Consider the following 27500-nt stretch of genomic DNA (forward strand, 5'->3'; position numbering starts at 1 on the left):
TTACGAATATCCTAATACTTCCATGATTTACACAACCGTTTAGTAAGAGTAGGGATGTTCACATAGGCATCGGTGGGGTCGTGCTATGTAGCATCCCCCACACGAGGGTTTCTGTGCTGTGCTCGCGTAGAGAGACTAGACGTGCTTTTATATGTATGATTCCAAGAGTTGGGGAAAACCAAAGGGAGAGAGGAAAAGTTAGTTGGTTATTTATGCAGATTCTGAGTATTTAAAGAATTGTCAATAAAGTAAGAGGTCATGGAAATGCTGTTCGGAAACTATCCATGATGACTAGGGAAATACGCCACCAAGAAGGTTCTCCGTGTTTGCTCTTTGAAAACCAGGATATAGTTTGTTTACCTGGAGGTGAAATTTGCCTGTAATTGACTGCCTTGAAAATAATTTTTCGTAAGAAATAATAATCTTTTGTACCATATGATACTTCGGTAAACATTGACAGCAGTGTAATGGCCCTGTGTAAATCAAGAGATACTATTCTTACTGATACGAAAATAAACATGTAGCTAAAAAAAATATCGGAAATAAAGAATGCTGGTGTTGTACGTACACCAGCCATATCCGATTTCTAGGTGTTAGGTCTACGTCACACATGCATATGCTCATTTAACTGTTATATTCGGGGAAGAACGACAAACCTAATTTAATTGAGTGGTGGTATCTTGTCAAGATGCTCTCAATAGGGAAATGCGGCGATCAGATTGGAGGTCTAGGGGTTAAGGTTCTGGCTTGGGAAGGTTCTTTGGTTCATACAGTGATGCTTGTGGATTTCCCAGGAATGACTGGAGTACTTGAAAGGGCTGTTATGCCATGGAATGAAGGCTTGCAGATTTGTTAAATAGCCTGAATATATGTGCGTGTGCATAAATTTATTTAAAATAACTGTTGATGTTACCAAGAGCAATGGACAAAGATAGAGGGTAATGGACACCAATCCTATAGAGCATTTGAAGTGACGAAAATATCCACTGCATACCACTGTTTATAGTTAGGTTGAGTTTTGGGTTCGCATGATGCCCTGGTTTTGAGAGACAGTAGCAAATACTGATACTGTTTGACTACGGAGTAAACAGTATTTTGAAAAATATGGTCATGGCTACAAGTTTAAATGCATATGAAAAGCATATGAAATGAAAAAAATGAGTATGAAAAATGAGTATGAAATATGAAAAAAAAAAAAATGAGTGCCCTCATTTGTTTCACTTTCATTCTTAGTTAAACCATATAGAGGGGAAGTTAATATTTTAAAAATATATTACATATTGATTTCCTTATTTAAATGGGTGTGTAAATCTTCTAAGTCATTATATTCTTGTAAATGGGCAGTTATGTCCAAAAGTGCATGTCAGAACAAAAAGAATAGATAATTTAATGGCCCAAAAGTGCAAGCAGATCCGTTGTATGAGGTATAAAATTGCAAAATAAAAGGCCTATTTTTCAGAATCAAAGCGTATAGCAGATGGTTTTTGTATGTTTTTTTAGTGGGAATCCCTATAGTAAAAGATCAATTCTCAAAATCAGGTAATTAAATAGAACATCACCAAGCTTCATGCGGCAATAAAGGAATTGGTTTGACCATTATTTACGAAGTGACCACATCCCTCTGAAACCGTGCATTGCTTTTGCCAACAGTCCGGGGGATCAACAAACATTGCCATATGAGCCAAAACTAAGTGTAGAGAGGTTTACTACTATTGTTATTAACCATACCTTATATTTAAACATAGGAGTAAATTGATTACCTTTATCAAGTTTTTACTGCCTGTGGGTTGCCTTGGTAAATATAGAAAATCAATTTTAACAGATTATTTTATCAAATATATCTCAAGGGCATCTAGATAGATCAGGCCACATTGTGTATTATCTACGCATAGAAGGTGAAGGAGTGCCAATTTATTTATTGTTATACATTGTCAGGATGAATCAAAGGCAAAGGGGGTTAATATGGCATGAAATCCCTAAAAAATGTTTTCGTAGAGAAAAGTGAACTGTGCTGGCCTTACATATTGAATGGTAGTCGAAATTGCATGGCTTAGTTTGTGTATACCATTGTAGAAATGTGATTGTTTATTTGATGTTCATTTCATGTAATCACTGTTGAATTGAATATATTCCATGGTATACAGAGGATATGATGCAATTCTGTTCATTGGTTACCTGTTACTAAAAGATTAGATATTGTTGAAGATGGGGGTTTCATATTTCTTAGAATTGCAAATATGATATAGATGCATAGAAATCTAGTTGAATTGTTTGCAAGATTAGATATGTATATAGGGATTGTGAAATTCAATCCACATAATGAAAACTGGAAGCAAGTTTAGGTAGGGATAGGAATTATAATAGTTTTATACAGTACAAATGTTTGCATTATTAGATAAATCATTGGAAACCAGTAAGTTATCCAATGGCCCCAGATGACATGTTTTAACAATTGCAACTTCTCGCATCTGCGTGGGGTGTTAATAGCCAACCCCTTGAATGAGAGGCCAACACGTTACCGCTGTACTAGCCTGGAGGCTAGGAAGTTTCCTAAATTCTAACTAGTTCACAACTAGTAACAACTAATCCTTTCATGCTGAACCAGGCCTAAATGCCAGGTGACCAGTACCTGTACCATGAATGGTTGAGCCTGTTGTAACTTTTTTGGAACAGTTTTGTCTTTGCTCCTATCTGGTCATTGAGATGTATCCACAGGAAAGTAGGCTTAATTTTTCAGTAGCCTTTCTTTGATATTAATATATGTATCATGTCATTGCCTAATTGTATACTGTGTGTGATTCAGTTTTCACTTGAGCAGATGACTGTTCATTAAACTTAGCAAATGGCTTAATTTGGGAAATTGTCATGAGGGGCCAGATATGTGTATTACAAATACAAAATGTAGATCCTTCAGCATCCACAATTTCTGCCCAACCTTTATTGCAGTCACAGTAGTTTCATATAAACAAAGCCATTGTATTCAATCTGTTTCATACAAGAATTTTTTATTTTCAGATCCACCATGGCCCCCAAGAGAAATAACATTATTCCAAATGGTCACTTCCACAAGGACTGGCAGCGCTATGTCCGCACATGGTTCACCCAGCCTGCCCGCAAGCACAGGCGCCGTGTCAAGAGGCAGGAGAAGGCCCGCCGTATTGCACCAAGACCTCTTGGAAAGCTGAAGCCTATTGTCCGATGCCCCACTTCCAAGTAAGAATGCTTTCCATATTTGGGTATCATTTTAATTTTTGCAACTAAAACTGGTTGACTTGTCAATTATATTGAGTACATTTGTTATATATTTGATCCAGATATTTTCTGTGGATGACTGTTAATCTCTATTCAATTACAGATACAACATTAAGCAGCGTCTTGGCAAGGGTTTCACTCTGGAAGAAATTAAGGTAGGATATAATTTACACAATTTTTTTTTTTCTTTTATTGCTCTACATTCTACTTGGTACAATGTTGATTATGGTTTTAACATGGAAAAAAAGTTTTTTATTGATAGTGCAACTGGTGCCAAATTTAGTTAAGTCTAATTTAGATTTTTTTTTACCAATTTTGTTTACATAGCATCATAAGCAATTGGTTCCAAGAACTAGTTGCAAAGCAACCTGATTTTGCCTGTCAACCCTATATCATTACTTTTTTGAGGAAACCAGTTTTGTCATACTCCTAGAAGTAACAAGTTATGTAAGTCCTATACTTGTGTGTGTAGCCTGATATTCTAAAAAAATAATTCCAGGCTGCTGGTCTATGCAAGCGTTATGCCCAGACCATCGGCATTGCAGTTGACCATCGCCGTGTGAACAAGTCTGTTGGAGCTCTTCAGAGGAATGTACAGAGGCTCAAGGAGTACAAGAGCAAGTTGATCCTCTTCCCACGCAAGACCACAAAGCCCAAGAAGGCTGATGCTTCAGTAAGTACCGGAAGTTGGTTTTTCAATTGTTGTAACTCGCTTGCATGTGTTTATCATGGAATCATGTATGATTAACTATTTGCATTACATTCTGCATTCTCCTGACACTTATCTGTTATTTTCCAGCCTGAGGAGATGGCAATGGCACAGCAACTTAAGGGAGTGGTTATGCCTTACGTCGAATCCCAGAAGGGTGAGAAGGCCTTGATTGTTTCCTCGAAAGCCAAGAGGTTTGCTGCCTATGGCGCTCTGCGAAGGGTAGGTAGTCAATTTTTTTTGTGTTTGTGTTTTAGAGAACCAATGGAAAAGTAATCTCTTGCAACTTAAAAATGTCCAGATGGTTATTTGTTCATGTTTTCCCACAGGAACGCACCATGGCACGCAACTGGGGTATCCGTGCCAAGAAGGCCAAGGAAGCTGCAGAGGATGCTGCTGTTATTGGCAAGAAGTAAAATGTACCACTATAGTAAACAAATGGGAAAAAATGTATTTTATTTATTATCCTCACAATGTTTAGTACTTGACAAGCTAAGCAAATTTGGGGTTAACTAACTTCATTTATTATACATTTTCAATGCTGGGTACCCTTTTAAAAAATTTTCGTATAACCCTAAGGTTTACAAAGGCCATAGACTTAAGCAGGTTTACTTATGTTACAGAATTGTTTCATAGTTCTTGTAAGTTGGATTTCTACACAAGTTCATTTACTAAGTAGCCAAATTGTTGAAGATAATGCATTTCATGGAAGGACCTCTGCTAATGTAAAAAAAAAAAAAATAGATATCCCCAGGCTGCAAACAAATAGCCTAGAATTTCCAGCTAAATATTAATGGGAAATGACTGAATTAGATTAGTTGAATTTCCAAAGATGGAAATCAGGTTTGAAAATGTCAAATGAATAAGATTAGACAGATATTTACTCTAAAAGAATATTAGTATTGTAGCACTATATTGCTAGTTCTAGGAAATTTTACTTTGAATGAACACCCAGTCACATTAAAGGTAAGTCATTGAATGGATATCAAATATTTGTTTTGCAAATGGAGAATGCTAAACTTCTTTGACGAAGGTGTGAAAGTGTGTGCACACTTACAGCAAGTTAGTGTTTTACCCATTTTCCAGGATTTCTATTGTGGATCCATACCTTACAAAGAAAGTGATGGATTATATAAAGGTACAAGAAAGATGGTGATGCAATTGGCAGGAAAACAGGTGAATATTTTCAGCTCGGTTTTCTTTTTTTAAATACTTTTTACCAAGTATTTAGTTTGGCTGTGTTGGTACACTGCTCTTAAATATATATATAATATAATATATATATATAATTATTATTATTATTATTTTTTAAGCAGGTTATAGCCATGTGAAAATTTAGTTCTTGGAAATAAATCTAGTGCATAGGCAAAGTTTAAATTTTGTTTGTTTGGGACATCTATGTTGTAGGCAGAGTACTTGTATATGGATCAGAACTACTGAAAAAGGCAAGATGGGCATTCACTTAAATGATATGATATGCTTGGTAGTCATTAGTAATGTGCAAAAGGAACCATGACATGATATGACATGTCAGTGAGCAAAGGGTCAGATCATTTTTCAATGTTTTTAAGTTTAGTGTTTTTAGGGCACACAAATCTAGTCATAACTAAGAGTACTAAACTTCAGTGTGCATTGTGGTGCAGTGGTAGCACTGCCAGTACATGGAAATCATTGGCCATTCCTTTCACAGAGGGGGTAATTTAGAAGCAATTTCAAACACAGGCAGTTGTATCAAAAATAAAATTGTGACATGGAGTAAACTAAATTATGAATAATTCCTGATTTGAGGTTGGTAATTAGCCATTACTCTTGATTGTAGTTGGCATTTATTTTATGGATATGAATTAGATACAATTCACGATCAGGTTTTATCAATTTATCCACCTGTCTTTAGTCTCGTAATCCAGTTTATAATTTGTATTTGTTCAAGATGATCTACCGGTTCGAGAATTTCAGTTAGAATGTCTGACTTAAATGGGGTCTGGTATACACAGGGCCCTGGGAACGATGAAAATAGGGACATCGAAAACAACCGCTATATTTTTTCTTCCTTTCCTTCTTTTTTGATAGTAGTAATTATGGCAAAAAGCAAGATGCTTGAATTTATATATATATATATATATATATATATATATATATATATATATATATATATATATATATATATATATATACTTTCTTTTTTTCAACTTTTACAGAAAACCCATAGGAATAGGAGGGTATACTCAACATTGAAAATCAGTATATTTGCACAAGGTTGGTATTAAACTTTTTTTTTTATATACACAGATGGCTCCAGAAGTGCTCAGGTTACAAAGCAAATGATAACCTTAATTGATTTCACCTGTTTGTTACCTCTATTTCTTTAATTTGTTAAAATAAAAATGTCCATTTTTATATAAAACAAAAATGGATTACGATCATTTATAAAGCTGCTAATTATATTCATATTAGTATTACAAAAATCCAGAACATTCAAGGGATGGGATAAGTTGGTGAGATCAGGTAGTATTTAGTTACTTTGTGACTGGAGTGCTTGTGATGCTGTGTATGTTTAAACAAATTAAAAGTTTTATCATGTGCATTTTGTGTATCAGGTTATGTGATGATAGTTATACCGCCCCAGTCTGAAAGTCTGATGATGGTTGTTCCTGAAAAGAAAACTTGTCAAAAATGTAAATCTAAATATTACATAAGGTTTACAGTATATATTTTTGCAGATGAAATCTACTATTGTGACAATTCAACAAGAGGAGGACCTGCATAGGTTAGTATCTTTTTTCTTTTTACATGAGATGTCTAATTGAGAATTTGCAAATTCTCTTGTTTGCTCAAGGCCAGTAGTTATACATCTGGTTATTGATAAATATTAAGAGCCTAGCTCCATACAGCTTAAATCTTAAGTAACCACTTTTGTTTCTCCACAACAACCACAGCCTTGGTCCAAATGAGCTTAATGTTTAGCACATCAGATTTGGAGTAGGCACAATCACGCACAACATAGTCATCCTCACTTGAATGGGTTTGCCCGCGTTTTCTCACTCACCTACCTCAAGCCTTAATTTTCTAATAAAGTGATCTGAAAAGATTAATGGAATGGCATAAGCAGGTGTGGTCAGGCAGTATCTATCACCTTGGTGATAGTGTTTATGAAGCCTCTTGATTTCAAAACTGTTGTTTGTGCACTTTTCCAATTAGTAGGTTAGGACATGATGATATGTATACCGCCCCAGTCTGAAAGTCTGATGATGGTATTATTTCTGAAAGTAAAGGTTGCTAAAATGTAGATCTAAAATATTACAACTTATTCATGTTTTATTCATTTTCTTTTTCTTTTTTACAGTTAAAACCTACAGTATGATGTATTGCAAGAACAGAGGACTTGTATAGGTTAGTATCATTTGCATTTAATTGGCAGTTTATAAATTTTTTGTAGTATTGTCAAAAAAGCTTAATCTACTTGATCTTGCTTGTTGACCTTATTTCTATAATTCTGGGTAAATATTGAAGATTTTTACTGCATTTTATTATTGTGTAAGATACCATTATAAGAATGATTGATTGTTTATAATGTTACTATAGTAGTTAGAAAAATAAGAAAAGTAAATGCTGGATCAGTAGGTCAGATCATATTGAATGCAGAACATAGTAAAGGAATTAAATCACAGCTGTAGGTTCATATATTGTGTGTTTTTGACATTAGGATCTGTGATGATATATATACCGCCCCAGTCTGAAAGTCTGATGATGGTATTCCCTCTGAAAGAAAAATGTACCAGAAATTTGGATCTAAAGTGTTTTGAAATTATTCATATAATTTGTTTCAACAGATAAAAACAAGTGTTACCAGATGTAAAAGCAGAGGATTTGGATAAGCTGATATCATTTTCTTTGTATTGGTAAGTTACCTTTTTTATAATAGCATTTGGAGAAGAAAGAGAAGCATTATATAAAGACTTCATTTTAATTATTTATATGAAGGGTTGGTTACATTTACAATTTCCCTTCCCATTCCTCTTCACTCCTGTATTTTGATGAATTGATATATTTTACCATGCCAGTCTAAAGGTTGACCCCCCAGTTAAGTTTCCTCTGATGATAGATATACCGCCCCAGTCTGAAAGTCTGATGAAGGTATTCTCTGAAAGAAAAACTTGCCAAAAATGAAATCTAAAATATTTATCTTTCTATACAATTTTTTCTCTTGCTTTTACAGATAGTCTACAAATATGACATTGCGAAACAAATGCAAGAACACTCGAGCTGCATAGGTTGGTATCATTTCGAAGATATAAACATTTACTTGAACAGTAGCACAAGGAAAAATTAGTAGTATCAATTAGCGGTGTAAAATTGTCATTTTTAAAATGGAAGGTTGGCATTTGCTATTATTTTTTACATTTATTTTATTTGCTTGTATAATGAATTAATATTGTACTATCATAATGTGAAGACTGATTTATTCTGTAAGTAATATTTTAGCATTAGCAAAATACCAATGACTTGAATTATTATTTATTGATATTTTACTTTTACAGGTGAGCCAATAAGAATTGAAGATCATAATGAAAATGGAAATTAGATTTGTGCAAGGTCAGTATTATTTACACTTCATTTTATTTATGCTAAAAGGGCTCCAGAATTCTGGCACCAAAGGGTCATATGATTAGCCTGCTTAATCTCCCTTATTTACTGTAATCTGTGATTTTTAAGTGTTTTGATAACCTAATTTTATTAGTATAGGGGGTGGGGGAACTAAAAATTCAAGGAATGAGGGTAGTAGTTGGGATCAGGTAGTATGTAACATAGTCCATGTATTCATACATTTTCAGAATCATTTGGTTAATGTGTGATGATATATATACCGCCCCAGTCTGAAAGTCTGTTGAAGGTATTATTACTGAAATAACTTACCATAGATGTTGATCTTATAATGTATTACATGTTATTTATTTTTTGTTTTGTTTTTGCAGATAAGAGCAACAAATGACTTCATGCAACAACACAGGACTTAAACTAATCATCTCTATTTTGGTAAGTTACAACTTTTTAAAATCAAATAGATTTAGTGAAATAAAAACATATAGCAATGCTGAAAAATTTATACTTGTGTAGAGGGTAGGCCACATTTATTGTTTCCCTTCCCATGTATTGTATTGATGGCATCTTTTGCACATCTTGTCCACTGTTATTTTCATTTCTTTTCTTTACAAATAGGTGGTGTCACCAATGCTAAGTCACTAGGTAATTTTGGTTATTATCTGACATACAAGAATTTCACAATGTACCATTATTACAAGGTAGCATGCATTACATGATTTATTGAGTATATTTAGCTGGAGGTATGGATTATAGATACAAGCACAGTGCAGTAAATATGTGCAGTTGGCATAGTGGCAACCCAAAAAGCCAGATTCATAAGTTTGATTGCGTGTTTACCTCATTCATTGAATTTTCATTAAGATTTTTATTGCTATATTTTTGTGTTGATTAAATCCATAAAAAAATGTTTATAAAATATAAATCAAGGGAAGCAGTAAATGGGCAAGAACAGTTAGGCGCAGTTAGGAACAGTTAATTAATTGAATCCTGGGAGACCCAAGTGCTGGATAAAGCACTTTGTAAAGAAAATTGAAATAATAGTGCAGTGGACTTATCACATTTACAAACACTCTTAGTGTCAATGGGTTGATATGTGATGATTGATTTACCGCCCCAGTCTGAAAGTCTGATGATGGTATTCTCTGAAAGAAAAAATATTGCCTTGAAAGTGGATCTCATAAGATCGAAAATAAGCATATGCCTAAGAATTGAGCATATTTACTTACACCATCTTCATTCTCTTGCAGGTCAAACCATAAGAGTTAGAGGAGAGCATTCTGAATATGAAAATCAGTAGGTTTGCAGGTTAGTTGTATTTTATTTTTTTTTTTATTTATTTATTTTTACTTATACAGATTGCTCCAAGTGTTAGTTATTAAGCCTACTTGATCACCAGTTTATCTTAAGAGTTTTCAGAAGTAAGAGTTAAAATTCTAATATAATCTTGTTTACTTTTAGTGCTGTTATTTTTATGAATAATCATGGAATGTGATAAGCAAGGGAGATCAGATAGGCTTGTGATTGACTTCATAGTGACTAAATTTCTTTAAATCTGTCTTGGTTTAGAATTTTCTTATAGAGCAGCACAGTGAACACTGCATGTATAGACACTGTGCAATGGCTTCAATGATTATGTGATGATTGATATACCGCCCCAGTCTGAGAGTCTGATGATGGTATTCTCTGAAAGAAGATAATTGCCAGAAATTTGGCTCTAAAATAATGCATCTTTATTATATTATCTCTTTTTTTACAGGTGACACATGGAAAAAGTTTGGTTTCAAGTAACCTAATGTAACCATGGTACCAGTGTCATTTTGGCTTCCTGTTTAAGTTCCATTTCTGCCCATGAAAATATGAGCAGTATGTCAGCAAACAATCGTCTTGTTCTTGCTCACGAAATAGCATGCTTAGACCTTGCTATGAATCAGGTCTTGCACACGGAAAAGGCTAGTGGAGCACTGGATTGAGGGCATCAACAATTGACTTGCGTAGGTTAGTATCATTTGTTGATTGTATCATTATTTACAAGAAACCACATTGAAAATAAAGTATTTAAACATATTACTCGTATATTGGAGGAGAGTATATCCATTTCCATTGCAGTTTATTCTGTTGTATGATTAATTAATGTAGGCATGTAAACTCCTTGGTTACTAAGTGCCTTTGAATGTGTATGTTTGCAGAAAATTTATTTTAGAGTAGCACAATTAGCAATGATTATGATGATCTATATACCGCCCCAGTCTGAATGTCTGATGATGGTTTTCTCTGAAAGAAATACTCTGCAGAAGTGGTTATCTGAAATGCAACATCTTATTTATACAAATTTTTAAATTTTTGCAGGTTAACCCCAATGATCTGGATTATGTTCCAGTCCCATCGGCATGAACATGCCGGCATCAGGCAAAATGGCAGTGGGCCGGGTGATGCCAACTTGCCATCTTCAGCAAAGGCCAAGGTGATGGAAAAGACTTGGCACCAGTGCACAAACCTCTTGGTGTGATTACTCATTTGGTGCTTTGAAGGGGGCTTTAGAATTATTCTCATCGATAAACAAATGTGGAATGTAAGATGAGCAAGACATGATTGGAAGAGCACAGGCTCCAGGGAGGATGCCACTTCCATGCTGTGCACCGTATTCCTGGCCGCTGCGACCACAGGAGTGGATTTCCATAGGTTAGTATTTGTTTGATATTGCTTGTACATCTCTTTACAAACATTGGCTTTTGGAGAAGTATGAAACCTCGAGTAGCTTTGCAAAAATGATTTCTTGTTTTATTACTTGTGTGGGGAGTAGACTACACTGCTCTTCATTCTATTTTATGACAAATTACTATATTGTACCATCCCAGTCTGAAGGATGTGAAGTTTAAATGTTTTCTTAAAATAGTTTCGTGGCCTTAGAATATAGCACATTTACTTGAACATTTATTGTTCTTTTACAGTTGAGTTTCAGGAGTGTATTCTGAACAAGGAAACCAGTAGGCTTGCAGAAGGTCAGTATCATTTACAGATTTTATGTAATTAGTTTGCACAAATGCCTAGTTGTGCTGTAACCAAAAAGCTGTTAACTGTTAATCTAACCTAATCACCCATTTCATAAGTTTTATTGTTTAATATTAGTTATTATGATAATGGTGGTGTTTATAATAGAAATTAAAATTGGATGGGAAAAACAAGTTAGTCATAGCAGTTGATTCCTTGGTGTCTAACCTCCTGTGTAAATGTTAATAAAATTAGGTCATTGCATATACAAAGCATTTGTGGCATCAATAGTTTAGCATATGATGATACATATACCGCCCCAGTCTGAAAGTCTGATGATGGTTCTCTCTGAAAGAAATCCTTACCAGAAATGTGGCTCTTAAAAGTTTTAGCATAATTGATTATATATTTTCCTCTCTTACAGGTGTGAACCCATCAGAGTTGGAGTACCTACTGATCATGAGAATCGGTAGGTTTGCAGGGCAGTATTACTAATAGATTAAATCTAGTGGTCATTACATGTATTCAGGCATTGTTGGCTTCAAGAGGTTAATATGATGATAGATATACTGCCCCAGTCTGAAAGTCTGATGATGGTTATCTCTGAAAGAAATACTTACCAAAAATGTGGCTCTTGAAATATTAAAATTTTGTTTACACATTTTTTTTCCTCTTACAGCTAAAGCCTGAAAATGTGATTTAGTGGATCAGCAGTAAACTTGAGTAAGTTAGTGTCACTTATTGTATATTGGTAGATTACATCACTTTGACCCTATTTGCACGGACAAAACGTTAGGTAGCAATGTAATAGTTGGGTCTCTTCCCTATTCATTTGTGTATATAAACATTTCCAGCATCAATGTGATGATGTATATACCGCCCCAGTCTGAAAGTCTGATGATGGTATTAACTCTGAGAGAGACTTTCCTGAAATATTGATCTAAAATTTTCAACATATATATTCACACATTTTCCCTCTTGCAGGTGAACCCGTTTAGATTTGAAGATCACACTGAACATGAGATTCAGTACGTTTGCATGAGGTCAGTAACATTACTTAAATTCAAAATACAGTGGTCATTATATGTATACATGCAAAGGTGACATCAGTATATGATGATAGATATACCGCCCCAGTCTGAAAGTCTGATGATGGTTCTCTCTGAAAGAAATATTTGCCTCAAATGTTGCATTACGATATTCAAATTTTGTTAATATATAATATTTTCTTACAGATAAAGCCTACAAATGTGATTTAGTGTAACAGCAATGGACTTGAGTAGGTTAGTGTCACTTGTTTAAGTTGGATACATCACTTTCTTTTCTTTTTGACTAGTTTTGCATGATTGACAATTGGATTTCTCGTGTGTGTGAATATATATGCAATTCCAGCATCAATGTGATGATGTATATACCGCCCCAGTCTGAAAGTCTGATGATGGTATTATCTCTGAATGCGAAACTTGAAAAAAAATGTGGATGAAAAATATCTTGCGTATTACTAGTGTAATTTTTTTTTATTTTACAGATGTAACCTGCGAATGTGATTGCTATAATGATAGGAGTGTGATTACCATCCACTTCATACTGGTATGTTTTTTTTACAGTAAAGTATCCTTTAGAAACATGAAAAACATAGCTTTGCAAATATGGATTTTCCCTCCTCTCCCTCTCCCTCCCCCCATGTAGAGGGTAGGATACATGTAGTATATCGCTTCCTGTTGTTATTCATGCTACTGGTATTGATCTTATTTATCAATAAGTGGACAGTTATACTTGAATGCCATTGGAATAAATGATCAGGTTTTGATATTGAATGTTTAAATTTGTTATTGTGATGATAAATACCGCCCCAGTCTGAAAGTCTGTTGAAGGTAATCTCTGAAAGAAATATTAGATATGAATGTGAATATCATGAGTTATGAGGTGTTTATGCTTAATTTTTCTTTTACAGATGTAGGCTAGAGATGGTACGTGGGGCGAGAAAAACAGGCCTGCAAAGGTTAGTGATATATGATTTTGTGTTAACTTTTATATGGCAATGACAAGAGTATTTGGAAAAATGAAGGAGATAGCAAAATAAGAATTGAATTATTTTTATTAATCTTTGAGAGTAGGATATTGTCTCCCTTCCCAATGTTTAGTCATTCAATAGTGTATTGAATTAATATATTGTATTTATATTTTTTCTTCCTGAAAGTAGTATTTCCCCATAAATGTGAGAATAATTCCTATTAAATATATCTTCTTTTTACAGATGAAACCTGCACCAATTAAAATGGTTTTGAGGGGGGAATGAGAAAATATACAGTGTTAGCACATGGTCAGTATTTTTATTTAATTTGCTTGTTTGATTACTAACATCATTAATTGCATGATGATAATTGAATGCCCCTGGCTGAATAACTGATGATCTGTATTCTGACAATCACTCACACAACAGAGGTGCAGACAAGTGTGCTTGTTAGTTTCAGATTAGTAATCTCTTTTCCAGTATTTGGAAGCAGAAAGCATGGAATGAAAACCATTTGCAAAGGTTAGTATTTGTTAGGAAATGGGTAAAGTCTAAAATGGCCATTCAATACAGATCTGCTGCCTCACCAGTCTCTCTTTTATCGTGAATATAAAAAAAAACATATCTTCACAATACAAGAGATGTATTTGAATGGTTTCAAATGTGTGTTCGTCAGAAATACATGACCATAGTTCCATGTCCCAAACCCTTCATCTAGATTCTCTGCTTATTCTTCTTATACTAGCAGCTGCAGACAGTCATATGACAAGAAGTTACACCTATATCAACAATGATTCATTTGTTCCATCTTATACATCATTTGTCCATATATTTAGTATTTTGTGAGATTATTAGATGTCCTTTATCAGGCAACTAAACATACATGGAGGGAGAATGTGAGTGCTTGACCAGTATAAGAGATGCCCTTTTGACTCAATTTAACTACTTCCCAAACTTTTTTATAGCAGATATTTACAGGTTAAAACTAACACTCATGAACAAGCAAGGGATATCACCCCTTCTTTATTATATCTTCCAATTTCAAGATATATGGCTACCCCTAATTTTTCCTCCCTGCCTTACACTAAGTTATCCTCCTCCTTTACTTTATTTGATGTTTAACAATACACGTGGCCTTTACTAAAGTTGCTTTGCATGTTAGCAAATAACAGTACCTTATTCTCACTGATCATCTGTGTTGATGAAAAGTTTGCTTGTTTTTCACAAAAATAATTCACATACAATTCGTCTAATGAAGGTCTTAAATTTTTTTTTTCCATTTCAGGGTGTTTTATGAAGATTGTTTCGCAGGACTTCATGGTGGTCGTCAGAGGTACATCATTGTGGTGCACATAAAACTGAAATATCCTCAATGAGAAGAAATTGTACTTCATTGAACTTAAGCAAATACTTCTATATTTGATAATATTGCAAATAAATTGAGTCTTCTTTGAAACAAAGTTTTAGTATACCTTTTTACATGACCTTGCTCTTCATATTTCATTGTTGTATTTCTTTGAGAAACTTCCATAGATGTTGTATTTCGATGAAAAGATTTATGGATATTTTTTAAGCCCTTATTTACAATATCTTCGGTAAAATATTAGAGCAACATATATACAAACCATTAAGTCAAAATGAAGTTAATCACCAGTAGAAGGAATTGTAAGAGGACCAGGTAATGGAAGTTGATTTATTTCAACCATAGTAATCTTAATGCGATCTACCACCATTTTGTTACCTTTTTTATTGTTGCACATCCTATATTTCGTAGAAACAAACGTAGGAAGTGTGATTATCATAGTTGATTTGCGCCAACTACATCAACGGTTATGTAAATGTTCTTCCACGTGGTTAAGGGCTGGGACTACAAGTATATAAGACGCAGTGAGGCCAAATATAGGTGATTACACCAACCTTGGATCTCGGCCCTGTCCAACTAATTTTGCCTCGTCTTTTACCCTCTCCCTTTACTTTTCCTTCTCTTCATTCACTTCTGTCCACATGCTAAAGTGTGTGAACCGTGCTGAAAGGACGAAAGGCTGGCTCTGTTACTTCTGAACGGCTTTCGTACTCCGTCTGCTCTTCCCCTTTTACCCTTTTCAGTGACATGCAATCTTACACATGTAACATATTTTGTCCTAATCGTTAACTCATTTTTTTCACTTTTTCACCACATTAGGTTGGACTTAACCACTATGGAAATCAACAAATATCGTCTTAAGAACCAAAAACTTCCTCACCCTATCGCCACTTTTTCAATACAACGCTAATGACGAATGTCTATGCCAGTAGTGCTGTTGAGGCAGGAAATGCGAAATGTAACCCTTTAGCCACATATCTTTTTTTTGTGATTACTATTATAATGCCATAGACTTCACTTTGTCATTTTGTTGCCGTTTGTTTCATTATGATTGCGCCAAATAAACTCCGAAAACGAAATTCAAACCTGATGTGGCCAAGACAAATTTTAGTTTAGTTAGTAATCGTTTAGACTTGACACAAATTGGACATGCAAAAGAAGTGCAAATTTATGTATACGATCGGCGTATGGGCTGCGATACACACACAATTACTGTTGATACAGGAGACGTGTAATATGACTTGAAGGTCAACTTAAGTTTTCATTGCCATAAGAAAATGTCTGAAACAATTGCCATTATTTGAACCTTTTTGAACCATCTATAATCTATAAGAGTTAAACTTTAATTACAATATTAGTATTTAAAAAGTTATAATACCCTATTTATACTATTAAATTGACTTATGGTTAACCCATTTAATGGTTTTAAATTTATTACTTACGTTATAATATTTGTTTCTTGTTACGAGGGGAGAAAAACGACCACGTTTTTGGTGATAAGTTATAATATTTTGTTAATGATATGGTTATCATTGTGGAATATCAAAAATGACTCAATGTTTATAAATCAAGTTTTCTTGCTATGCATTAAGAAGTGAATTGTTTGTATAAACACATCCAATGATATTGCGTTGCTCGTTGAAAGTAAAATGTTGTATCATACCGAATTTGTAAAGTAGAAGAAACGGATATTGATTATCTTTGCCATGTTTGGGTGTACCAATCGCATTCTTTGTTTATAAGGAATCTGTAAGGGTACATGCCCCCCCCCCCACCCCCAGTCCGTTGCTTAGTATTGTCGCGGGAGGGGGGGGGGGGTAGGAGACTGGCCCAAGGTAGGGGATCACCCCTACCTTGGACATAAGCCCTCGCTTCAACTATTTTGCCTTGTCTTTTATTTTCCCCTTTCCTTTTCCTTTTCTTCATCACTTTCTTCTGTCCACATCCTAAGGTGTGAGAGCCGGGCTGGAAGGATTAAAGGCTGGCTTTGTGTTAGGCCTGAACGGCCTTCGTCCTCCGTTTGCTCTTCCCTCTTTATCCTTTTCACAACCATACTAGCCTACAGGGCTCTACAATATTTATCTAACATATTTTGTCCTGAACATTAACTCATTTTTACCCTCTTCGCCATAATCGTTTATCATAGTACAGTGTGTCCTTTTCTTATCCTATCACTATATTTTGAATACGCCGCTAATGACCTTAGGCGTTGATGCGGCAGGAAATTTCCAGCAATTAAATAAGGGTACTTGTTTGGCGTACTTTTATTCGTTGCCGTTCCAGACCTCTCGTTCTTAATTCTTAAAAATGTGACAACGGCCATGATTCAATTCAATTCTTACAGGGTGCGGTGCAACTTCGAGTCAGTTATCACTGGTAATTATTTATAGTACCTTTTCCCCCTATAAAATAACAGGCAATAAGCATGGGAAAATTAAAGTTCTTCGTGTTAAAATGGCAAGTACTGCCTAGTTTCTTTATTTTATGCTTATTAATCCTGAAAGTACATATCAAGTTGATATTGGGAAAATAATGAGAGATCAGGAGAAACAAATTATATCTTGTTAACCTTTAAGTAAAAACTTGACCAGAGCGAAATTCCTGACGCTTGATTTTATTTTATGGTACATAGTTTTACCGGGTATGAAGTTAAAAGAAGCTGAACGCAATAAAATGACATTGAAGGAAGTAAATCTTAATCTAAAGGAAATAAATACTATGTTTTCTAAATACAGATGAGATTGAAACAAAGATTAACACAGCTGATAAGAATCGGAGTATTTCCAAGAATCCGGGTAAGTTACCATTTTTTTCCATAGACTGAATGCACTGTAGTTAAGCGCCGCTAATCTACACATGCTGATGTCCAAGACGTCGGACCAGTTCGCCGGGTCCTTGCAAGGCAGCGGAATTTCAGGTTCTAAGACTTGAAAGACGTGACAGGTCGGTTCCTCTTGCGTGCCTTCGCCTCCACGATCATCTGGGCCTGGCGCTTGATGAACTTCCTCGTCAGGGTCTCCTCCTCCTCGCCGCTGTCACCGCCCTCCTCAACCTGCGAGGGAGAGGGTCGGGGTGGGAGGGATGCGAAGTGCGTGCTCAAATGGGACGCAGGTTGAGGTCGAGATTAATGCTCTCAGCTTAACAGTTACTCTCGCTTTCGCTGTCGCTCTCTCTCTCTATCTATCTATCTTTGTCTGTCTGTCTATCTATCACTCTCTCTCTCCCTCCCTCCCTCCCTCCCTCCCTCACTCACTCTCTCTCTCTCTCTCTCTCTCTCTCTCTCTCTCTCTCTCTCTCTCTCTCTCTCTCTCTCTCTCTCTCTCTCTCTCTCTCTCTCTCTTTCTCTCTCTCTCTCTCTCCTTCTCCTTCTCCTCCCTCTCCTTCTTCTCCCTCTTCTTCTCCTTCTCCCTCTCCCTCTCCCTCTCTCTCTCTCTCTCTCTCTCTCTCTCTCTCTCTCACTCTCACTCTCACTCTCACTCTCACTCTCACTCTCACTCTCACTCTCTCTCTCTCTCTCACCATCACCATCACCACTCTCACATCCTCGTCCCCATCACTATCTTCGCCATCCTTCCGTACCTGTTGCTGAGCTGCCTTGGCGGTGGCGCCGGCGGCAGGGAAGGCCACGCGGATGTTCTCTGGTGACGTCATCATTCCTCCCGAGTCCTTTTCCTCCTCCACCATCTCCGCGAGCTGTTGGTCGGGGGGAGGGAGGGGGGGGAGGTATGAATTTTAGGTTTGCAATACATAAGCGGATATTGATATTCGGGTGCATAGTTTGTTTGTTTATTTGTGTCTGTCTGTCTTTCTCTTTCTCTTTCTCTATTTATCTCTATCTATCTTTCTCTCTCTCTCTTTCACTCTGTCTCTCTCTCTCTCTCTCTTTCTCTCTCTCTCTTTCTCTCTCTCTCTCTGTACGACCTGGTCGGTAAGAGATATAATTTAAAACCAGTATTGGACTTAAAGGTTTACTGTCGGTGTGAGGAAGGAATGTTGTATCGTCCTTAGGGTTGTTATTTGTTTACATTCATAGGTATATACATCATTCGTCTTGTGCAGTGGCATTCATCCTTTGGCCTTGGGTTGGCTCTCACTTTATATATATATATATCTATATATCTATCTATCTATCTATCTATCTATCTATCTATCTATATATATATATATATATATATATATACATATATATATATATATATATATATATATATATATATATAAATATATGCGTGTGTGTGTGTGTGTGCGTGTGTGTGTATGTGTGTGTGTGTGTGTGTGTGTGTGTGTGTGTGTGTGTGTGTGTGTGTGTGTGTATGTATGTGTGTGTGTGCGTCTGTGTGTGTGTGTGTGTGTGTGTGTGTGTGTGTGTGTGTGTGTGTGTGTGTGTGTGTGTGTGTGTGTGTGTGTGTGTGTGTGTGTGTGTGTGTAGTTATATATGTGTGTGTATATAATTATATGTATGTGTGTACGTATTTCGCTGGAGAGGAAATCAGTTTCTAAGTTCTTGATATGTGCTAAAAACATATTTCAAGTAAATAATTTATGTAAAGGTAGACAGGTTGACTTGTAGACCGAGAGATAGAGAGACAGAAGGGGAAAGAGACAGAGACAGAAACACAGACGGAGAGATAAGCAGAGAGATAAAGAGAGGTCGAGAGAGAGAGAGTGAACTAGAGGCAGAGACATAGAGTAAAATCAAAAGAAACAGAAACAGAGGAAGAGATATAAACAGATAAACAGACAGAAACAGAGAGGCGCATAGAAACGGAGAGACTGACAAACACAGCGACAGACAGAGAGAGGCAGATAGAAACAGACAGACGGAGAGACAGAGAAACGGGAAGGCAGAGATCAAGGGTGAACAACAGAGAGAAACAGACTTAAGCACAGACAAAGACAGAGAAGCGGACACAAACAGAGATAGAAAGACAGGAAAAAATATAAAGCCCCCCCACCCTCCCCTCACCTTCTGGTCGATCTGGGCGTCCCTCACTTCCTCCATGAGCTCCCTGGCCCTGTCCATGCAGAACGCCATGAGGATCACGAGGTACTGCAGCGGCGACTCGGCTTTGGGAGGCCGCTCGTTCTCGGCGGTCTGGGGGAAAAAAGGAGTTGGCAGACGACATTTCGTTAAGGAGGGGAAAAAAGTACAGTGTTCATGAGTGGTTGTTAGTTTTTCTGGGAAAAAAAGGAGTTGGCAGAAGACATTTCGTTAAGGAGGGGAAAAAAGTACAGTGTGCATGAATGGTTGTTAGTTTTTGTTTCGTGTGAAGACATTTCGTTAAAGAGGGGGAAAATGTAGTTTTTTATGAATGGTTGTTAGTTTTTGTTTCGTGTGTTTGTTGGTATTTGTTAGTCGAATGTATTTTTTTTCTTCTTTTTTTGAAGAGCTATTGTCTGAGTTTTGTTTGGTGGTGACATTTCATATTCCTTTGATGCTGTTGCTGGTGATTTCTTTGATACAATTAAATTGTTTTTGTTTTTTGATAAATTGATTGCATTGTACCATGAATACTCCTTTCAAAAGTTTCAGAAGACCTGGTATAATTTACGTGTGTGATATGAAATTTCTACCAAAATAATAATTCAGTCAAAGAAGCATTAATTAACAAATTACTCCCTATTCGTCTGAATATACACGAGTTCGTAAATGTATAAATAGATATATATCTATTATATTATATATATCTAGTAAACGAAGCATTGGTTAACAAATTACTCCCTGTTGGTTTGAATATGCACGAGTTCGCAAATGTATAAATAGATATATATCTATTCAGACTTTCGAGAAGAGCAACCTCTAGTTTCTCCGCGATGTGCTCCTGCCCCGCCCTCACGCCCGCCAGGATCTTGAGCGTTCCGTCGAGGCGCCCAGACATGTCCTCCTTCATGGTCTCCTTCTCCTCCACCTTCTTCTTGAGGTCCTCGATCATCCCGACCATCCTGGAGGACAACAAGAGGGAGAAGGAAAGTGTTAGTTCCATAGGTCCGTGACTTATCAAGTCTCGCTTTTTTTTTTTTTTCTTTCTTTCTTTCTTTTTGTTCTTTTTTCATAAGGTAAATACGGGTTGGTGAGGAAGGGAAGGCGTGGTCAGATATGGAAGTCTGAGCTGGTCGAGTTACGTTTGAATGGAGCTCGTATTTAGGCATTGAATTCGTAGTAATGTAGTTAATCAAGTATTGATTGACGTCATCCATCTCCGCTATTCATCGTCTGCTAACTATTCCATCTCAGGATATAGTCTGAGTTAGACAATATATAGTACTCGTATTAATTCCAGAACAATGGTATTCTCACTATGTGTTTGGAAGACATATAGTCCTCATATTAATTCCAGATTAGTGTTATTCTTATTGTATTTCGTTGCTATGCGTTTCGTTTTTGTTTGTGTTGCGAGTCATTGCGCCGAGCAGCTGTGTCCTCCGTTCGACCCTCTTTGGCCAACGTCTGGAAGAGGCCGATCAAAATGGCCGCGCTTATGACGGCCTGTAAAGGGAAGGCTCGGTTCGGATGGGTACGTGTGTGGGTGTGCAGATGTGTGTGTGGGTGGGTGGGTAAGTGTGTGGATGCGTGTGTTCGTGCGTGTGTTTGTGTGTGTGTGTGCGCGTGTACTTCTGCGTGCTTGCGTGTACGTATTTGTGCATGTGTACGTGTACATGTATGCAAGCAGTATATATACTTGGCAGCGTCCTCCGTGCTGGCGTATTTCACCCGGTGAAGTTCCTCGTGCAGCTGCTCCTTCTCCTGCTTGAGCCGCGTCACTTCCTCGAGGGTGACGGAGCGCAGCTGGCGAAGGTGCTCCCGCGTCCCGGCCTGGCTGGTAAGGCGGTCCAGCACCTCCTCCACGCTCGTCACGCCGAGCACCTCCTGACGGGGCGGACGGAGGGTGAGAGGGAAACGCGAAGACAAAGAGAGAAACAAAATTTCATGAACAACATAAGGGGGTAGAGACATCTAAACTATATAACTATATATTGTTTTTTTATTATTATTATCATTAGCATCATTACTATCATTACCATTAATATCATTATTATAATTATTATTATCATTTGTATTATTATTATTATCATTATTATCATGTATGCTATTATTATTATCATTATTATCATGTATGCTATTATTATTATCATTATTATCATGTATGCTATTATCATCATGTATGCTTTTATTATTATCATTATTATCATGTATGCTATTATTATTATCATTATTATCATTACTGTTATTCCCATCATTATCATCATCATTATTATCATTATCCTTTATTCATTCCTCCTTACCTTCAACCTCGAGAAAAGTTGCTGGTACTTCTCCAGCTCGGCCTCGATCTGCTCCTGGGTGTCCTGCGTGAGGGCGGCCGTGGGCGAGTCCCTGCGTGTGGGCGTCCTCATGATGGAGAGCCTGCGGTCCACGGCGGCGCCCAGGTCCTGCTGGCGGCGCTCCTCGGCCTTTTTCCTGCAGGAGGCCATGGAGGTGCGGTGGATTTTTTTTTTCTTTTTTTTATGGTTGTTGTTTATTCTCTCCCATTACCTGTGTTGTTCTTTATCTTAATAACTGTTTTCTTTCCCTCTCCCGTATAACCTGGTCTGGGCCCGACCCCACTACCTGTTCTCTTTCTCTCTCTCTCGTTATGTTTATTTTTCTCCATCCTATTAACTGTCCTCTTTTCCTCACTCCCTATCACCTGTGCTTTTCCCCACCCCATTACTTGTCCTCTTTCACTTTCCCCATCACCTGTGCTCCTCCCATCCCATTACCGTTCTATTTCCTTCTCCCCCCATCACCTGTGCTCCTCCCATCCCATTACCCATTCTTTATTTCTCCCCATTACCTGTCCTCTTTCCCTTCCCCCATCACCTGTGCTCCTCCCATCCCATTACCCATTCTTTGTTTCTCCCCATTACCTGTCCTCTTTCCCTTCCCCCATCACCTGTGCTCCTCCCACCCCATTACCCGTTCTCTTTCCTTCTGCCCCATCACCTGTGCTCCTCCCATCCCATTACCCATTCTTTGTTTCTCCCCATTACCTGTCCTCTTTCCCTTCCCCATAACCTGTGCTCCTCCCACCCCATTACCCGTTCTCTTTCCTTTCCCCCCCATCACCTGTGCTGTCCCCCATTACCTCTCCTCTTTCCTTCTCCCCATTACCTGTCCTCTCTCCCCCCCCCATCACCTGTGCTCCTCCCACCCCATCACCCGTGCTCCTCCCCCCCCCTCACCTGTGCTCCTCCCCCCCCCTTACCCCGTCTCTTTCCTTCTCCCCCCCATCACCTGTGCTCCTCCCACCCCATTACCCGTTCTCTTTCCTTCTCCCCCCATCACCTGTGCTCCTCCCACCCCATTACCCGTTCTCTTTTCCTTCTCCCCCCATCACCTGTGCTCCTCCCACCCCATTACCCGTTCTCTTTCCTTTCCCCCCCATCACCTGTGCTCCTCCCACCCCATTACCCGTTCTCTTTCCTTTCTCCCCCCATCACCTGTGCTCCTCCCACCCCATTACCCGTTCTTTTTCCTTCTCCCCCCATCACCTGTGCTCCTCCCACCCCATTACCCGTTCTTTTTCCTTCTCCCCCCCATCACCTGTGCTCCTCCACCCCATTACCCGTTCCTTTTCCTTCTCCCCCCATCACCTGTGCTCCTCCCACCCCATTACCCGTTCTTTTTCCTTCTCCCCCCATCACCTGTGCTCCTCCCACCCCATCACCTGTGCTCCTCCCACCCCATTACCCGTTCTCTTTCCTTCTCCCCCCCATCACCTGTACCGTTCCTCTTACCTAAATTCGAAGAGTCTTTTTTCTCGTTCTCTCTTCGTCTCGTAAGCGCTTTCCTCCTCCTCGTGCAGGCGTGTTCTCAAGCAGTCCCTGGTCTTCTCTGCTTTCTTCCTGCTGTCCTGCGCTCGGAGGGAAAAGGGAAGGAGGTTTTTTAGTCGTGTTTTTCTTTGTGTTTTTGTTCGTCTTCTAGCTTTGTTTATTTTTTTTTGTATCTTTTGTTTGTTTTCTAACCGTGTATTTTTCGTTTGTTTTCAGACTGTATCCTTTTGTTTGTTTCCAGACTTTTTTTTTCTAACTTTGTATTTTTTGTTTGTATTCTGACTTTGTATTATTTTGCTTGTTTATGGACTTCTAACTTTTTTCAAAATGTTGTATTTTTTTCTGACTGTATTTTTGTTTTGTTGTCTGATTTTTTTTCTGTCTCTGTGATTGGATAAACAATGATATTTACGTAAACAGTGTTGCATTTTCGTAAAGATGGAACTGCTGCATCTTTTAATGGTTAGTGTCTATCCATCTGTCTATTTAATTATCCATTTTAATTTTAAGGTTTCCGGTATTATATACAGTACCTGGTAGAAATGTATAAAACTATTTTGGTCTATTTGTCTTATCTATCTATCTGTCCATCGAATTATTTATCTATGTATCTATCTATACTTCTCTTTCTACCTCTCTATATCTATCTATCAGTCAATCAATAAATCAATCAAACAAGCTCAATCAATCAAACAAGCTCAATCTGTCTACCTATATATCTATTTATCTGTCAATCTACCTATCCATCTATCTATTTCTCTGTCTCTTTGTCTCTGTCTGTCTCTCTCTATCTATCTATCTATCTATTTATCTATCTGTCTATCTATATTTGAATTTGAATTTAAATTCGAGATCTATCTTTCTCCTCTCTCTCTTTCTCTTTCTCTCTCTCTCTCTCTCTCTCTCTCTCTCTCTCTCTCTCTCTCTCTCTCTCTCTCTCTCTCTCTCTCTCTCTCTCTGTTTGTCTGTCTCTCTCTCTCTCTCTTGCTCTCTCTCTCCCTCCCTCCTTCTCTCTCTCCCTCTCCTTCTCTCCTCTCCCTCTCCTCTCTCCCTCTCCCTCTCCCTCTCCCTCTCCCTCTCCCTCTCCCTCTCCCTCTCTCTTTCTCTCTCTCTCTCTCTCTCTCTCTCTCTCTCCCTCTCCCTCTCCCTCTCCCTCTCCCTCTCCCTCTCTCTCCCTCTCTCTCTCTCTCTCCCTCTCTCTCTCTCCCTCTCCCTCTCCCTCTCTCTACCTAAGTCTATTTACGACCTCTCACCCTTAAGTTCTTCAAGGAATCCTTCTCCTCGGCGAGCCTGGCGTGCAGTGTGTCGAGAGTCGTCCTGTAGGAGGCGGCCTCCCCTTTCAGCGCCGTCACCATCGCCCCGTACCGCCGCTTCACACTCTCCGCCTCCGCCACGCTCACGCCCACCCGCTCCTGCTCGTTCTCCAGGGCGATGAGGTCCTGCGGTGGGCGTGGGAAGGAAGGGGAAGGTGGGCGGGGGGAGGGGGTGAGGGGTGGGGTGGGCGTGGGAAGGAAGGGGAAGGTGGGCGGGGTGAGAGGTGAGGGAGGTGGGCGGGGGGAGGGGTGGGGATGGGGTGGGGGTGGGTGGGGGGTGAGAGGGCGGCTTTAAGAGGCGGAATAAAGGTTTGGTCGGAAGGGAGCGATCGGCATTTCCGTTCGGTTGGGTTTGTTTGTTTGTTTGTTTGTTTGGGTTTGTTGTTTGTTCTGTAATTGTGATTATTTGTCTTGTTGTTAGTTCTGTAATTGTGATTACAAAAATTGTTAGTTCTGTAATTGTGATTGTTTGTCATGTTGTTTGTTCTGTAATTGTGATTGTTTGTCATGTTGTTTGTTCTGTAATTGTGATTGTTTGTCATGTTGTTTGTTCTGTAATTGTGATTGTTTGTCATGTTGTTAGTTTATTAATTATGAATGTTTGTCATGTTGTTAGTTCTACAATTGTTATCATTAGTCATGTGCGCATAATACTGTATATCTATTTCTGTCATTACTTTTGCATATATGAGGACATACACAGTGAAGTTGTAGCTAAGGGTGAATACTTAGGGTGACCTTATAGGCGAGGATAAGCAGTTTAAATAACGTTAAAGAGAAGGATAAGCACTGAGAGGTACGATAAATATAGTGAAGGAAAAAAAACAAACTTTTTCGTTTTTTCGGTGACCTGTGAAGATCTAAGACGAAGCAAAATGAAATCACTAAAAAGAAAAAGAAAAAAAAATCTAACCGATGATAAAGTATTCATCACAATATAAAAGTAATTTTTGAACACCTGTTGTAATTGCTGAATTGTTCGGTGTTCCTCCTGCACTCTGTCTGAGGACGATTCCCCCAGCTGTTGCTTCAGCGTGCTCAGCCTATTTTCACGCTGAAAGGGAGAGAATGTTGAGACATCATGAGGGGGATGTACTTAAGAAAAGGATTAATTATGAGGGGGATGTATTTGAAAAAATGATTAATCATGAGGAGGATGTATTTGAAAAAATGATTAATTATGAGGGGGTGTATTTGAAAAATTATGAATTATGAGGGGATGTATTTGAAAAAATGATTAATTATGAGGGTGGTATATCTGAAAAATTATGAATTATGAGGGGGATGTATTTGAAAAATGATTAATCATGAGGGGGATGTATTTGAAAAATTATGAATTATGAGGGTGGTATATCTGAAAAATTATGAATTATGAGGGGGTGTATTTGAAAAATGATTAATCATGAGGGGGATGTATTTGAAAAATTATGAATTATGAGGGTGGTATATCTGAAAAATTATGAATTATGAGGGGGTGTATTTGAAAAATGATGAATTATGAGGGAGATATAATTTAAATACGATGAGATATGGGGCTGATATACTTGAAAACTGATTAATCATGAGGGTGATATATTTGAAAAATGATGAAAATAGTGATTGGAAATTGCTTGCCCTCTTCTCCCCCAACCACCTGTGCTGTTCTTCACCCTATTACCTGTCCTCTGATTATAAAAAATAATGGTGATGATGAGTAGAAATTGCATGAAAAATAATGGTGATGAGTAGAAGTTGCATGAAAAATAATGGTGATAATGAGTAGAAATTATATGAAAATAATGGTGGTGTTTAGAAATTATATAAAAAAATAATGGCGATGGTGAGTAGAAATTATATAAAAATAGTGGTGGTGAGGAATAGAAATTATACAAAAATAATGGTGATGATGAACAGAAATTATATGAACATGATGATGAGTAGAAATTATTAAAAAAGATAAAGGTGATGAATAGAGATCCTATGGTGAGGATATGAACAACAATAATGGTGATGAACATTAGATACTGCATGGATCAAAATATGGAAAATTATATTGGTGATAGTGATAAGTAATTTGTATGGATCCTAACAAGAAAAATTATGATGGTGATAAAGAATAGAAAATGCACGGATCAAAACATGAAAAATAATGATGATATGTTTAGAAATTCCGCGAATCTGATCATAAAAAAAATATGATGATGATAGTGACTAGGAATTACACGGATCCGAACATGAAAACTACTCATGGTGACAGAGACTAAAAAATATACGAATCACATGAAAAATAATAAATGTGGTAAAAAATTGGAAATAGCATGAATCTGAATATATGAACACTAGAAGCACTCAGGGGGCGCATACCTCCGCCATGGCAATAGGATCACTGATGCGATAAAAATGTTCACAATTGAAGAACTGCATTAAAAGAACCTCTTTCTCGAGTACACTGGTGGCGTCCCTAAA

General features: G+C 37.6%; 2 protein-coding genes, 1 long non-coding RNA gene and 5 other non-coding genes across 11 annotated transcripts in view; 7 read left to right on the forward strand and 1 right to left on the reverse strand.

Moving 5' to 3' along the window:
• RpL13 (ribosomal protein L13) overlaps nucleotides 1–7351 on the forward strand; it is an 8024-nt gene extending 673 nt beyond the window's left edge. For 3 of the 4 annotated variants that reach the window (XM_027360179.2, XM_027360178.2, XM_070116907.1), the window contains exons 2-9: nucleotides 3016–3213; nucleotides 3356–3407; nucleotides 3752–3925; nucleotides 4052–4183; nucleotides 4291–5137; nucleotides 6160–6217; nucleotides 6682–6728; nucleotides 7305–7351. In XM_027360179.2, the coding sequence (XP_027215980.1) occupies nucleotides 3023–3213; nucleotides 3356–3407; nucleotides 3752–3925; nucleotides 4052–4183; nucleotides 4291–4377 (636 nt within the window). In that variant the 5' untranslated portion in view covers nucleotides 3016–3022 and the 3' untranslated portion in view covers nucleotides 4378–5137; nucleotides 6160–6217; nucleotides 6682–6728; nucleotides 7305–7351. Of the gene's footprint in view, nucleotides 1–3015; nucleotides 3214–3355; nucleotides 3408–3751; nucleotides 3926–4051; nucleotides 4184–4290; nucleotides 5138–6159; nucleotides 6218–6681; nucleotides 6729–6897; nucleotides 7071–7304 lie in introns of all 4 variants that reach the window. The other variant, XM_027360177.2, reaches the window with a different exon arrangement.
• Nucleotides 7352–7666: 315 nt separating this feature from the next.
• On the forward strand, nucleotides 7667–15025 carry LOC113808706 (uncharacterized). The gene is made up of 16 exons (XR_011398255.1): nucleotides 7667–7860; nucleotides 8178–8232; nucleotides 8500–8554; nucleotides 8935–8995; nucleotides 9811–9868; nucleotides 10320–10558; nucleotides 10910–11242; nucleotides 11512–11562; nucleotides 11976–12020; nucleotides 12231–12274; nucleotides 12536–12594; nucleotides 12787–12834; nucleotides 13080–13141; nucleotides 13506–13553; nucleotides 13809–13874; nucleotides 14851–15025. It is a non-coding gene; the product is annotated as an uncharacterized lncRNA (long non-coding RNA).
• LOC113808711 (small nucleolar RNA SNORD31) lies at nucleotides 8048–8112 on the forward strand. The gene has a single exon (XR_003476014.2). It is a non-coding gene; the product is annotated as a small nucleolar RNA SNORD31 (small nucleolar RNA).
• LOC113808714 (small nucleolar RNA SNORD31) lies at nucleotides 10192–10256 on the forward strand. Its single transcript, XR_003476017.1, has one exon. It is a non-coding gene; the product is annotated as a small nucleolar RNA SNORD31 (small nucleolar RNA).
• LOC113808712 (small nucleolar RNA SNORD31) lies at nucleotides 10779–10844 on the forward strand. Its single transcript, XR_003476015.1, has one exon. It is a non-coding gene; the product is annotated as a small nucleolar RNA SNORD31 (small nucleolar RNA).
• On the forward strand, nucleotides 12406–12473 carry LOC138860106 (small nucleolar RNA SNORD31). Its single transcript, XR_011398261.1, has one exon. It is a non-coding gene; the product is annotated as a small nucleolar RNA SNORD31 (small nucleolar RNA).
• On the forward strand, nucleotides 12945–13010 carry LOC113808713 (small nucleolar RNA SNORD31). The gene has a single exon (XR_003476016.1). It is a non-coding gene; the product is annotated as a small nucleolar RNA SNORD31 (small nucleolar RNA).
• Nucleotides 15026–17390: 2365 nt separating the features above from the next.
• CCDC151 (Coiled-coil domain containing protein 151) overlaps nucleotides 17391–27500 on the reverse strand; it is a 14503-nt gene continuing 4393 nt past the window's right edge. Inside the window, exons 4-12 of the mRNA XM_070138933.1 lie at nucleotides 26014–26109; nucleotides 24996–25181; nucleotides 23707–23822; nucleotides 22213–22387; nucleotides 21609–21796; nucleotides 20727–20871; nucleotides 19895–20023; nucleotides 18508–18621; nucleotides 17391–17980 (exon numbers count right to left, since the gene is read on the reverse strand). Coding sequence (XP_069995034.1) covers nucleotides 17849–17980; nucleotides 18508–18621; nucleotides 19895–20023; nucleotides 20727–20871; nucleotides 21609–21796; nucleotides 22213–22387; nucleotides 23707–23822; nucleotides 24996–25181; nucleotides 26014–26109 — 1281 coding nt within the window. The 3' untranslated portion in view covers nucleotides 17391–17848. The remainder of the gene's footprint in view (nucleotides 17981–18507; nucleotides 18622–19894; nucleotides 20024–20726; nucleotides 20872–21608; nucleotides 21797–22212; nucleotides 22388–23706; nucleotides 23823–24995; nucleotides 25182–26013; nucleotides 26110–27500) is intronic.

The sequence above is a fragment of the Penaeus vannamei genome, chromosome 3 (assembly GCF_042767895.1).
Source record: "Penaeus vannamei isolate JL-2024 chromosome 3, ASM4276789v1, whole genome shotgun sequence".
Classification (NCBI taxonomy): domain Eukaryota; kingdom Metazoa; phylum Arthropoda; class Malacostraca; order Decapoda; family Penaeidae; genus Penaeus; species Penaeus vannamei.